The sequence below is a fragment of the Panthera onca genome, chromosome B4, assembly GCF_046562875.1.
Source record: "Panthera onca isolate mPanOnc1 chromosome B4, mPanOnc1 haplotype 2, whole genome shotgun sequence".
In the NCBI taxonomy this organism is placed as follows: Eukaryota; Metazoa; Chordata; class Mammalia; order Carnivora; family Felidae; genus Panthera; species Panthera onca.
The window spans coordinates 120,992,367-121,006,904 of record NC_138345.1 but is presented as its reverse complement, the minus strand read 5'-3'; the positions used below and the strand labels follow the sequence as shown (position 1 = coordinate 121,006,904).

General features: G+C 39.9%; 1 protein-coding gene across 6 annotated transcripts in view; it reads right to left on the bottom strand.

Annotated features, from left to right (window-relative positions):
* Positions 1-14,538, bottom strand: part of ANO4 (anoctamin 4) — a 416,532-nt gene that overhangs the window by 152,230 nt on the left and 249,764 nt on the right. For 5 of the 6 annotated variants that reach the window (XM_060656635.2, XM_060656636.2, XM_060656637.2 and 2 more), the window contains one exon: positions 564-664. In XM_060656635.2, coding sequence (XP_060512618.1) covers positions 564-664 — 101 coding nt within the window. Of the gene's footprint in view, positions 1-563; positions 665-14,538 lie in introns of those variants that run through there. The other variant, XM_081796223.1, reaches the window with a different exon arrangement.

The following is a 14,538-nucleotide window of genomic DNA, read 5'->3' as shown; positions in this document are numbered from 1 at the left end:
TGGAAAATAAGAATATCCACTACAAGATGAAGGTAAATTAATCCTTTAAATAACTAAGCAATCCACATGAAGTATTTTCTATTCCCTTTGGAATAAATATCAATGATTATGCTTGCACAGTACTTGTGAACTGACTTTTTAAAATTTAAAAATGATTTAAAAAGTAGATCACATTTTCATGAAATTTCTTGAACTTGCTTTAATGGAGGCAGATTTTAATGTCAGTAAGAACCTGCACCATCGATGCCTGGGGTCTGGCCATTCAAAGCAGCAGTACACAGGGCTTTTGAAAATGACATTTTGGAAATGAAAATGCCACTTGGAAAATTCTTATTTCTCAGAGGCAGTTGACATATTTACCTGCTAAGGACTGAATTAGCCAGGAATTTTCACAAAAAGCCATGAAGTCATCATAAGCCATAAAGACTGTATTTCCTAAGCATTTTAAACACCTTCTCTAATAATGTTTCAGTCTGCATTTCGGTTTTATTTGTTTCAAGAGAAGGGCACATTAGTTTTACAGGGAAGCAGTAGAGAGTGGGAAAAAATATATTTACACCTACCTGAAAGGCATTCTTACATTCATTTGTTCTGCATATCTTCCAAGCACTTCCCATGGGGCATGCAACTTCACAAAGATAATGTCACTATTTATTAGAGAGGACTGAAACAGAAAAAAGAAACAAAATTGAAAAGTATATCCAAATTTCCTATGGTTTAAATTGAGTTGGAATTTAGAACAGGAGTTTAGGATTTGGGGCATTTTCAGCCAAAACTGGGTCCTTGTGTGTGCATCTATTCATTCAAAAAATATACCAATATGTGTCTGGCACTGGACACCCAGCTGTGAACAAAAGAGACATGAATGCCATTTACATTCTACAAACATACAAAAAAAAAAAAAGAAATAGGCAAAAACAGGTTTAAAAGAGATAAATTTAGATAGCGATGAATATTCTGAAGATAACAAAATAATGGGAGAAATTATAGGGAGCGGGGCACACACTACTTTGGGCAAGGGGTCCAGAAAGGCCCCTCTGCAGAGGGGACATGCAAAGTTGAGACACAAAGGAGCCAGCTGGGTAAGAGCATGGAATAAATGTTCCAGGGGCAAAGGCCCTAAGCTCAGAACTCGCGTGGTATGCTCTGTGTTTGAGGAGCAGTTAGGAGAGCAGAGTGGCTGGAGTGTATTCATCATAAAGATTAGCGTGAGTAGAGGTTGAAAAGGTGAGTGGGAGCCAGCATGTGCAGTGCCTCGCCAGCCATAAGACAACTGGACTTTATCCCAGGAACACTGGGAAGTCATTTTGATTGAGATTTTCACAGTGATCTGTGGCTAGTGCACGGAGAAAAAAATATATCAGGGGGAGTTGCAGAGAAAGCAAGAGAAGAAGAGATGCTCTCAATCATCCAGGCAAAATAAAAAATCGGTGGTTGTGGAGATAGAGGGTCTTCAGTGAGGTGAGTTTTGCATCTGGATCACTATCAGGGAAGGCTTTTTCAAAGGTTTTTAACTCCTCTTGGGCTTTTTATCAATACAGCACATAGACAGGAAAGTAAAACCAGGACTTCACATTTTAGTAACCACCTAACAAGTTTTGGTCTATGTCTCTGGCCAAGCAGTATCTCCAATTAGGAGACTTCCTTTGGAAGTCATCTCCCAGGGCTGGGTTGTGGAAGGAGGTAGAAGAAAAATAAGAAAACAGTGAGCCAGACCAGTTTAAATTAGCAAAATGGTCTATTGTTTATCCATATCTTTTTCACACAAGCTCATTCTGGACTGCATGCCATTTAAATTTTTATAGTATAAGAATGTTAACAGATATTTTAGGCTTGTGTGGCTAAGCTCTCCTTATAACAATATTTATAAACAATCCATTACTTTTACACAACTGACAAAAATAGAAGCCCAACTTTATGGGATAAATCTGTGGTACAGGGAATTGTTTTTAAATTGCAGATGATGTGCAGTTGCAATTCATTGCTCATATTTTCATTCAGAGTCTTCTTTCTGGGTTTATAAATATTGTACTCAATTTATAAGAATTCCCCAAGATATTATGAAGATCAAACTGGTATCAACTACAAAGTTCCCAGGAACTCTGATGGTGGTGAATTTCCCAAAGGTGAATTTCCCAGAGCCTGGGCCCAAATCCACAATGATGGAAGGCAAACTTTGATATTGGTCTGAAAACCAAACTTTCTAGCAATTCAGGCTGAAATGAGGTTTTATATTCTAGGTTGGGACAAGGTGACCTCTGGCTGTAAGCCCCCTAAGCACAAGGAACATTTCTGCTATTCACAGTCGAATCCTCCAGGCCTAGCACAGTGCCTGATCCAGAGGGAATACACAATCAATACTTATCTAGAGTATGGTTAGTGAAATGTGAACAGTTAGTCCTGGTCCAAGTGAAAGTTGCCTGTCCTGTGAAGCAAGAAGGATGAAGTGATTCTTGGAGCCACATAGCTGGTAACTGCAAATGAGGTACCCATCCAGGGAACAGACAAGCCAATATGCACTGAAGATGTGACAACCAGCTGTTGGATCTCTTTGCATGAACTGGTTTTCCATTGAGTAACCCATTATATCCAATCCTCTCTAGATTGGATGCTTATAGCTACGTAGCCAGGGGGAGTGTAAATGAGCTCATAGGTAGCAATGTCCATACAGGACACGGAGAAAGTGCACATACCCACGAAAATCTCCATCCTGTCCCATTCACATCTGTAGATGCAGATATGAGATGGTCTCAGCTTATCAGCTGAGCAGTTTTTGCACTGGAAAAGACTGCCATTTGTTTTCCAATATATAGTACAGTTTTCCAAGTTATAAAACAGAAGACTATTTTCTAATAAATGGATCTTTTTGTTTATATTAAAGACATACATCAGATTCTGGGTAGGTATTATGGCTTTCCCACTTGAAAATGTTAATTTTGACATTGGCAATTCTTTAAGTTCACTTAGCCTTCCTACAAGATTTTACACTCACCTGTTTCTTCTCTCATCTTCCCAAGACAGAGTGAAACTGTGCATCAAGGAATATGGGAATGTAATTGATTCACAGACTCAAACAAACTCTGATTTATAGCAGAATATAATCTTTTTTTTAATTAAAAAACATTATTTTACATTTATTTATTTTTTAGAGACAGAGAGAGACAGAGCACAAGTGGGGGAGGGGCAGAGACAGGAGACACAGAATCTGAAGCAGGTCCCAGGCTCTGAGCTGTCAGCACAGAGTCCGATGTGGGGCTCAAATCCACAAACCATGAGATCATGACCTGAGCCGAAGTCAGACGCCTAACTGACTGAGCCACCCAGGCATAATATAATCCTAAAATATACTCTTTTTGTGAAATTATTGTAATTGCTAGATTTATAGAAAATAAATACAGTGGAAGAAAAATCATTTTGTAGAACTCCATGAATATGTGAAAATATTAAGGAGACTACATTAAAATATTATACTTAGGGCACATTTTAAATGCCACATTTCTGGGGCATCTGGGTGGCTCAGTCGATTGAGTGGCTGACTTTGGCTGAGGTCATGATCTCATGGTTTGCGAGTCTGAGCCCTGCGTCAGGCTTGCTGCTGTCAGTGCAGAGCCCGCTTTGGATCTTCTGTCCCCGTCTCTCTCTGTCCCTCCCTCGCTCACACTTTGTCAAAAATAAAATAAACATTTATTTATAAATAAATAAATAAATAAATAAATAAATATCTGTCACATTTCTGTGTGTGGAAAAGCCAAGTTCATTATCTGAATACACATGGAGTCAACTAAAATTCTAATGTAGACTCTACCATTTTCTGCATAAAAGCATAGCTGTTTTGACTCATTCAAGCGGGATAAAAATATCTTCATTTTTCTTATTTCAATTATAATAATAATTATAAAACCATCACTTTATTATTATTTTTAGAGCTTAATAATTTTGGAAACAATTTCACATTGTTACCTCATTTTATTCCTACACAAACCTTGCAAGGGAGGCTTTCCTTCCACTCCTTAAAGGGGAAAGAGACAGGCCAAGTAATTCACTCATAGCCAAACTGAATGTTTATCCCAGATAGAGCTAACACTCATATCCCTGGACTCCCTTGTCAATTTTACCTAATAAATTCTGAGGTTTAAATAAATCTATGGCTTTGTACATGCGTTGAAGATGCATAATTTCTGAATTGTTTATATAAATTAATCTGTTTATTAGTTTATACAAACTATACAAACTAATCTGAAAAGAATTCTGTATTTTAGAAAACAAAGCAACAAAAACAAGGCAAAAGTAAGCTACTAATGAATTAAGATTTGATTTGAGACTATTAAAAGTTACTTTCATAATCTTGAGAAAAATCTTAGCTGAATTGCCTTGAATGATAATGAATGTTTAGTCATAGGTTGTATGTGTGTGTGTTGGGGGGGGTACTTATTACTTACATTCAGTTTTTCAAGGAGGAACTGAACATCAGCCCAGAAAAATAAATATGAAACAGATTACTGCTAATTATATGGTTCATATATCACTCTTTTCTCTACTGCTGAATGATTATGCTACTGTTTCTAAATAGGTTTTTCCTCATTATTAAGTATTCCTTTCCACATAAATCCAAGAGTGCAAGTGACAAAGCGAAGAGAAATGAAATGGTTTTTTGAAACATAGAGTTGTTTCATTAATATCCTGCCCCTTAGGTTAGAACCATGGGGAGAAGAAAAATGGCCATTTAAAGGAGTTGGGAAAATATCTCTGGAAGAATGGCTGGAGAAATTAAGAAGTAGCATGGAAACTACCTGAACTGGAAACAGAAAACATTCCTTCTCTCTTTCCTTCATTCAGCAAGATCCCATTCAATACCCTGTATGCCCTAGATGCTAGAATGCAAGGATATGTAAGTCATGGTCCTTGCCTGGGTATGTCACAATTTAGTAAGGGAAGGTTAAATCAAGCAGCAGTACAGAAAAGAAGTAGTGTGCCATTACCTAAATCAAGCAATCTCTCTCTCAAAGACATGTATATGAATATACACATCTTTGTATCTCATGAGCACCAATACCATTGCTGAGAAGGGGATACTGAGTGAAAAACAGGTTTGGATGTGGGGGCATGGAGGTAGTGCTTAAACTCAGTTTTGGAAATGTTAAGTTTCAGCTACCCATGAGAAGATGCCTTGTGGGTAGTTAAATTAGTCTGGAACTCAGGGGAGCAGTATGGGCCAGAGATACAAAGTAAATGCGGCCAGGACATAGACGGCATTTAAATCTATGGGATTGGAAGAGAGCACTTTGAGAAAGAGTATAGGTGCAGAGCCACCTATGGGTAGCTGAACTTCAGAGGTTAGTTAAGAATGCAGACTCTGAGGTCAGACTATACATATTCATATTCCTATGTCTCTTTTACCAGCTCTGTGATCTTGGGTAAGCTATTTACCTCTCTGTGCCTCAGTTTGTTCAACTGTAAAATGGAAAAATGATAGCAATATCTAGCTATGGAATCACACTAAATGGCATAATAAAGATACGATGTATGTAAAAACATGTTAGTTGTCATGATCTCCAAGATGGGCCATGCCATACTGGCAGTGTTGGGAGGAACATAGCTTTCCTACTCATCCAAGTTACAACCTGTGAATATGACCAATAAGGAACCAGTATCTGAAGAGAATTTTCTAGTCTTTGACTACAAGGCTGAAGAAACCCTGAGAATCAAGCCTCAATTCCTGTCTCCTGTCCCTCCATGGTCCCCAGGTCTCTTATATGTTAAGGACATTCATTCATTAAGATTCAACAGACATTCACTGACTACTATATATCAGGTACTCTGCTAGGTGCTGAATATACAAGACAGCTAGAATTTACAGTATAGAGTAGGGGACAAATATTAAACAACAAATAAATATGGGATTGAAAATTATGAGAAGTAGCCAAAAGGAAAAAATATATAATGCCATAAGAGAGAAGAATTTGGGGTGCCTGCCTTAGATTTCCTGGTTAACCTCTGAAGGTATGGTATCTAACCTGAGATCCAAAAGATGAGAAGGTGCTAGCTGTGGGAGAAATCAAGTGAAGAGCATTCCAGACAGAGGGAATAGAAAGTATGAAGACCCAGAGATTGTACTAGAAACTAAAAGGCTCAGGTGACTGGAAATTGTTAAGTTTGAGGTAGGCAGAGTTACCTGAGATGGAGTTGGAGAAAATGGCTGTGGACAGACCATGCCAGGCCAAGTTCAATGTGGTAAGGAGTTTAGATTTTATTCTGTAAGGTCAGTGAGAAGTCACCAATGGGTTAAAAGCAGGAAGGGAACATGAAGCTTGTTTTAGAAAGTATACTCTAAATGGCCTATGGAAAATGTTCCAGAGGGAACCCAGGACTTGGAAGTTCAATAGGAAAGTTATTCCAGCAAGCCAGGTAAGACAAGATGATGGCTGAAACCAGGAGGCAGATATAGTAAGGAAAAATGGGACAGACTTGAGATCAATTTGGAGGCAGATTTGAAAGTATTTGGGATTGGTCAAATGAGGAGAGAGAGAAAAAAAACCCGTTGTCCAAATTAATGTGCATGTTGTTTCACCTGGAAAACTGGATGGATGGTAGTACCACATAATGAGTTAGAGAATAATCAGGGGAAAGATGGCTGTTTGCTTTAGGATATGCTATATTTGAGAACCTGGGGGATATATACATACAAGTGTGAAGTAGGCAAATGGGTATGGGAGTTGGCCTCAGGGCTAGTGGGGCTTATTAATTTGAGAATTACAGACACATCATTAATATTTAAAAGCAGAGAACTTGATGTGGTCACCTAAGGAAGTAGCAAAGACTAGGCACTAGGGCGCAACAACATTTAGAAGGTTTGGAAGAAGAGAAAGCAACCATAAAAGGGGACTAAGGAGGAACCACCAGAGAGGTAGATGGGAAATAACAAAAGAGACAAAACAGAAGCTGCGAGGAATGGGTGTTTCTAGAAGGATGAAGTGATGAGCTGTGTCAAGTAAGGAGCAGCTCAGGGAACACTTCCCACAGCTAGTCCGGGCTGATGCTTAAAGTTAGTGCCATTTGTCCCATCTCTGCTGCTGCAGCTGTCTCTTAGGGCTTGCTGACACTGCCCTTGGCCCTGGCTTTGAAGCTGATGCAGAGCTGAGATGGAACTGCTTCCAGTAGTGTTCAGCTTGTTCCCTGAAGCTAGGACCTTCCATGAGGAGTCAGAGCTGATTTCAAGGAGGACTCATGGGTACCAAGCTATGTCTCTCCCAAGTGCCACTCCCTGCCACATGCAAACCAGCAGCAAAGAATGAAGCCCACACATGAGTCCCTTTGCCCATGCTGGGGAGAGACAGGAGTGCCCTCAGAGCACTTTGTCAAGGGGCAAAAGTGGCTCGAGTCTCTGCTCTGCACCTGGAGTTCCCTGTCTCTGGCTGTATGTTCTCCAACTTCTCCCAAGAATTCTCAGGCAAAAGCTGCTGGCAACCTCCCAGAATTTCTGAGATGGGCATGCAAATCAACCTCCCCTCTACCTCCAGGTCTCCTCACAAACACATATGCTAATTTCAAAGAAAAAGCTCATTGCAGTTTGAGCTTCATTTTACATCTATGATATAGGTCTGAATGAGATCATGATCTTGTACACAGTCACACGTGGATAATATGTTTGTGTGTGTGTGTGTACATAAAGACAATATACCAGAAAGCACATGTGCCACAGAAACCTTATTCTGGGAAATTTTTATCAATCTATTTTCACCTCAGATACATTTTCAGTGACTAGGTTATACTAAAACAGGACGGTAGCAATTCTTTAAAAAGTAGCAAAAGAAGGGAAAGCAGTTTAAAAGGATTTGGTTAATCGCTTGTTATCAAACATTTATTGTATGTGTATTCATCACTAGCTTTGTGCTGGGAAAGGGTCATTTGTTTTACAATAAGGCAACTAACTCTGATGTACCTTGGACTACATAAAAAACGAAGACAGTTATAATAACTGTCTTGCAATTTGAGTAGAATTATAAAACAAATAAGTGCACGACATGTAACCTTTCTTAATACATAAAAAAAATAGAGTAAACACATGGCGAAATGATTAAAAGTCCTAGCTTTGGAATTCCCAAGCTTTGGAATTCAAGGTTCAAGGGCCAGATGTGCTACTTAGTAACTGATGACCTTGAGCAAAATATTTCATCTCTATAAGTCTCCATTCTCTCATCTGTGAAATGTGAATTACAGCACTTCAGATTTCTTCTGAGGACTATGAGGTTTAATACATGCAAAGTATTTAGCTAGTTCTTTGTGCACTAAAAATGCTATTTAAATGGTAAAGAAGGTATGTGATTTATCAAGGCATATGAAAACATTTTCAAAAGTTAAAGCTTTGATCAAAGAATAAAAAGGATTTGCTTTCTTCAAACTGGTTTGCAAATTTTGGCCATGAAAATATAGTGATGGAACATTAGTAATGAAGAGGTATTTGCTTGGAGGGACTAGGAAAGGCAGCTGCATGTGAAAATTGAACAGTGTTCCTCTCCAAGGATATTACAGAGTGAAGGTCTGGCTCAAGGGAGCCTGCCTCTCTCACTTTCAAGCTCATTGGATTCTGGTTTCATCTAAGAGATAAAAAATAAGAAAGTAAGATTGGGGTTATGTTTGTGCTAAATAGGAAGAAGGAACAGGTGGAATGGGGGAATGAAAATGGAGGTCTATTTGGAAATAGTTCTCCCATTGGTCTAGGTTTATCTGTAGCAACCCCAAGAAGTCTTGGGGCCCTACAAGAGGATATCAAAGTTAAAAAGGCCTGTCCATCATCCCTAGGCCAACTGAGCTCAAAAGATGACGCAAATCCATTTTTTAAATTTGAAAGAAATGGTCTTAAGAGAGGTGGAGCTTAGGAACAGAAGACTAATGAAAACCTAGGCATAGATACTTCCCAAAAGTATCTAGAAGTATCCTTGGTTTGTCTTGAAAGGTAACCATTGGCCAACAGACAACTGGGTACTACTGTGCAGTAGAAAGAACGCGTGGCAAGGTCCTCCCACAGCTCACTGCACACTTGGGTAAGTCACTTCACTCCTCTCTCAGTTCCTCACTGACCACACAGAGATAACATGGCCCCTGAGCTGCAAATGTCTATGGCTGTTTTGAGGCTCAAATTGGAATAACATGTAAAAGCGTGTTGAAAATTGCCCGGTCCCAGCCTGGTCTCTGAGTGGACCTTAGATTTGCTAACTGGCCTTTGCTTTCTGCCTTAAGTTTCCTCACCTGCAGAAGGAGGGGCTGGAATAATTCACTTGGTTCCAAACCTATTCAGTGGAAGTGTACCTTGGAAATCATGGTGTTCTCTGCAAGTGACCATGAATCTCATCCTGTGAACTATAATTTAACACTCACTCACTTATCCATTTATGTATTCCACAAACCATTATTGGGAAACTACAAGGTGTTGGGAGGACAGCTGTGAATAAAACAGACTGAATCTCTGCTCCCATGAACTCTACTGGGGAGAGAGACTTTGAAAAAATAGGTATATAATATTTCTGATGGTATGCCTTGAAGAAAAATAAGGTTAAGAAAATAAAAAGTAATGGTTGGAAGATTTTATTTTAGATAGAGTGGTATGAATAGGCTTTTTGATAAGGTGACATCTGAGCAGACACCCAAAGAAAGTGTATAAGAATGTGGTTTCATTATCCAGGGACAGAACATTCCAGGCAGCAAGAAGAGTCAAAGGCAAAGGGCCTGAGGCATAAATATGCTTCACATTTTAATTTATTGAGCACAAAGGGTCAAATCAGGGTAGTTACTTGCACCTGTTCTGTATCCCCTTAGGCAAATAGCAGGGTGTCACTTTCTCATAACTATATTGGTAGAAAAACAAAGAAAACTCTTAAAATGCTGCAGCCAAAAAATATTAATTTCAGCTAGGAATTGAGACAAGCCTCTTGGAGAAAAAACTACAGTGGTTCAGACCTGAAGACACATATAGATTGGAAGTGAAGAAATGAAAAAGATATTCCATGCAAATAGAAATGAAAAAAAAAAAAGGCAGAGTAGCAATACTCATAAAAATGTAGACTTAAAAAAATACTTTGACGAGGAGTTACTAGGAAGATGGCGGCATAGGAGGACGCTGGGCTCACCGCAAGTCCTGCTGATCACTTAGATTCCACCTACACCTGCCTAAATAACCCAGAAAACCAACAGAGGATTAGCAGAACGGAGTCTCTGGAGCCAAGCGCAGACGAGAGGCCCACGGAAGAGGGTAGGAAGGGCGGCAAGGCGGTGCGCACTGCACAGACTGGCGGGAGGGAGCCGGGGTGGATGGGCGGCCCCCCGGCCAAGCAGAGCCCCGAGTCTGGCTGGCAAAAGCGGAGGGGCCAGACGGAGTGTGTTCTGACAGCAAGAGGGACTTAACATCTGGAAGGTTATAAGTTAACAGATCTGCTTGGAGAACAGGAGGGCTGGAGGAAAACGGGAGGGAGAGTTGCTGAGCCCCGGGACGACAGAGCTCAGTTTGGCGGGGAACAAAGGCACTCGCCAGCGCCATCTCCCTCGCCCATCCCCCAGCCAAAATCCCAAAGGGAACCGGTTCCTGCCAGGGAACTTGCTTGCTCTGCACAAACACCCAACGCTGTGCTTCTGCAGAGCCAACCCTCCGGCAGAGGGTCTGACTCTCTCCCGCTGCCACAGGGCCCCTCCTGAAGTGGATCACCTAAGGAGAAGCGAGCTAAGCCTGCCCCTCCTGCCCCCGTGCACATTGCCTACCCACCCCAGCTAATACGCCAGATCCCCAGCAACACAAGCCTGGCAGTGTGCAAGTAGCCCAGACGGGCCATGCCACCCCACAGTGAATCCTGCCCCTAGGAGAGGGGAAGAGTAGGCACACACCAGTCTGACTGTGCCCCCAGTCTGGGGGCAGACATCAGGGCTGACTGCGGCCCCGCCCACCAACTCCAGTTATACACCACAGCACAGGGGAAGTGCCCTGCAGGTCCCCACCACTCCAGGGACTATCCAAAATGACCAAACGGAAGAATTCCCCTCAAAAGAATCTCCAGGAAATAACAACAGCTAATGAACTGATCAAAAAGGATTTAAATAATATAACAGAAAGTGAATTTAGAAAAATAGTCATAAAATTAATCGCTGGGCTTGAAAACAGTATAGAGGACAGCAGAGAATCTCTTGCTACAGAGATCAAGGGACTAAGGAACAGTCAGGAGGAGCTGAAAAACGCTTTAAACGAGATGCAGAATAAAATGGAAACGTCTACGGCTCGGATTGAAGAGACAGAGGAGAGAATAGGTGAACTAGAAGATAAAATTATGGAAAAAGAAGAAGCTGAGAAAAAGAGAGATTAAAAAAAATCCAGGAGTATGAGGGGAAAATTAGAGAACTAAGTGATACACTAAAAGGAAATAATGTACGCATAATTGGTATCCCAGAGGAGGAAGAGAGAGGGAAAGGTGCTGAAGGTGTACTTGAAGAAATAATAGCTGAGAACTTCCCTGAACTGGGGAAGGAAAAAGGCATTGAAATCCAAGAGGCACAGAGAACTCCCATCAGACGTAAGTTGAATCGATCTTCTGCATGACATATTATAGTGGAACTGGCAAAATACAAGGATAAAGAGAAAATTCTGAAAATACCTAGAGATAAACGTGCTCTAACATATAAAGGGAGACCTATAAGACTCGTGACTGATCTCTCTACTGAAATTTGGCAGGCCAGAAAGGAATGGCAGGAGATCTTCAATGTGATAAACAGAAAAAATATGCAGCCGAGAATCCTTTCTCCAGCAAGTCTGTCATTTAGAATAGAAGGAGAGATAAAGGTCTTCCCAAACAAACAAAAACTGAAGGAATTCATCACCACTACAACAGCCCTACAAGAGATCCTAAGGGGGATCCTGTGAGACAAAGTACCAGAGACATCGCTACAAGCATGAAACCTATGGATATCACAATGACTCTAAACCCATATCTTTCTATAATAACACTGAATGTAAATGAATTAAATGTGCCAACCAAAAGACATAGGGTATCAGAACGGATAAAAAAACAAGACCCATCTATTTGCTGTCTACAAGAGACTCATTTTAGATCTGAGGACACCTTTAGATTGAGAGTGAGGGGATGGAGAACTATTTATCATGCTACTGGAAGCCAAAAGAAAGCTGGAGTAGCCATACTTATATCAGACAAACTAGACTTTAAATTAAAGGCTGTTACAAGAGATGAAGAAGGGCATTATATAATAATTACAGGGTCTATCCATCAGGAGGAGCTAACAGTTATAAATGTCTATGTGCCGAATATGGGAGCCCCCAAATATATAAAACAATTACTCATAAACATAAGCAACCTTATTGATAAGAATGTGGTAATTGCAGGGGACTTTAACACCCCACTTACAGAAATGGATAGATCATCTAGACACACGGTCAATAAAGAAACAAGGGCCCTGAATGCTACATTGGATCAATGGACTTGACAGATATATTTAGAACTCTGCATCCCAAAGGAACAGAATATACTTTCTTTTTGAGTGCACATGGAACATTCTCCAAGATAGATCATATACTGGGTCACAAAACAGCCTTTCATAAGTATACAAGAATTGAAATTATACCATGCATACTTTCAGACCACAATGCTATGAAGCTTGAAATCAACCACAGGAAAAAGTCTGGAAAACCTCCAAAAGCATGGAGGTTAAAGAACACCCTACTAACGAATGAGTGGGTCAACCAGGCAATTAGAGAAGAAATTAAAAAATATATGGAAACAAACAAAAATGAAAATACAACAATCCAGACGCTTTGGGATGCAGCGAAGGCAGTCCTGAGAGGAAAATACATTGCAATCCAGGCCTATCTCAAGAAACAAGAAAAATCCCCAATACAAAATCTAACAGCACATCTAAAGGAAATAGAAGCAGAACAGCAAAGGCAGCCTAAACCCAGCAGAAGAAGAGAAATAATAAAGATCAGAGCAGAAATAAACAATATAGAATCTAAAAAAACTGTAGAGCAGATCAACGAAACCAAGAGTTGGTTTTTTGAAAAAATAAACAAAATTGACAAACCTCTAGCCAGGCTTCTCAAAAAGAAAAGGGAGATGACCCAAATAGATAAAATCATGAATGAAAATGGAATGATTACAACCAATCCCTCAGAGATACAAACAATTATCAGGGAATACTATGAAAAATTATATGCCAACAAATTGGACAACCTGGAAGAAATGGACAAATTCCTAAACACCCACACTCTTCCAAAACTCAATCAGGAGGAAATAGAAAGCTTGAACACACCCATAACCAGCGAAGAAACTGAATCGGTTATCAAAAATCTCCCAACAAATAAGAGTCCAGGACCAGATGGCTTCCCAGGGGAGTTCTACCAGACGTTTAAAGCAGAGATAATACCTATCCTTCTCAAGCTATTCCAAAAAATAGAAAGCGAAGGAAAACTTCCAGACTCATTCTATGAAGCCAGTATTACTTTGATTCCTAAACCAGACAGAGACCCAGTAAAAAAAGAGAACTACAGGCCAATATCCCTGATGAATATGGATGCAAAAATTCTCAATAAGATACTAGCAAATCAAATTCAACATCATATAAAAAGAATTATTCACCATGATCAAGTGGGATTCATTCCTGGGATGCAGGGCTGGTTCAACATTCGCAAATCAATCAACGTGATACATCACATTAATAAAAGAAAAGATAAGAACCGTATGATCCTGTCAATCGATGCAGAAAAGGCCTTTGACAAAATCCAGCACCCTTTCTTAATAAAAACCCTTGAGAAAGTCGGGATAGAAGGAACATACTTAAACATCATAAAAGCCATTTATGAAAAGCCCACAGCTAACATCATCCTCAACGGGGAAAAACTGAGAGCTTTTTCCCTGAGATCAGGAACATGACAGGGATGCCCACTCTCACTGCTGTTGTTTACCATAGTGTTGGAAATTCTAGCATCAGCAATCAGACAACAAAAGGAAATCAAAGGCATCAACATTGGCAAAGATGAAGTTAAGCTTTCACTTTTTGCAGATGACATGATACTATACATGGAAAATCTGATAGACTCCACCAAAAGTCTGCTAGAACTGATACATGAATTCAGCAGGGTTGCAGGATACAAAATCAATGTACAGAAATCAGTTACATTCTTATACACTAACAATGAAGCAACAGAAAGACAAATAAAGAAACTGATCCCATTCACAATTGCACCAAGAAGCATAAAATACCTAGGAATAAATCTAACCAAAGATGTAAAAGATCTGTATGCTGAAAACTATAGAAAGCTTATGAAGGTAACTAAAGAAGATATAAAGAAATGGAAAGACATTCCCTGCTCATGGATTGGAAGAATAAATATTGTCAAAATGTCAATATTACCCAAAGCTATCTACACATTCAATGCAATCCCAATCAAAATTGCACCAGCATTCTTCTCGAAACTAGAACAAGCCATCCTAAAATTCATATGGAACCACAAAAGGCCCAGAATAGCCAAAGTAATTTTGAAGAAGACCA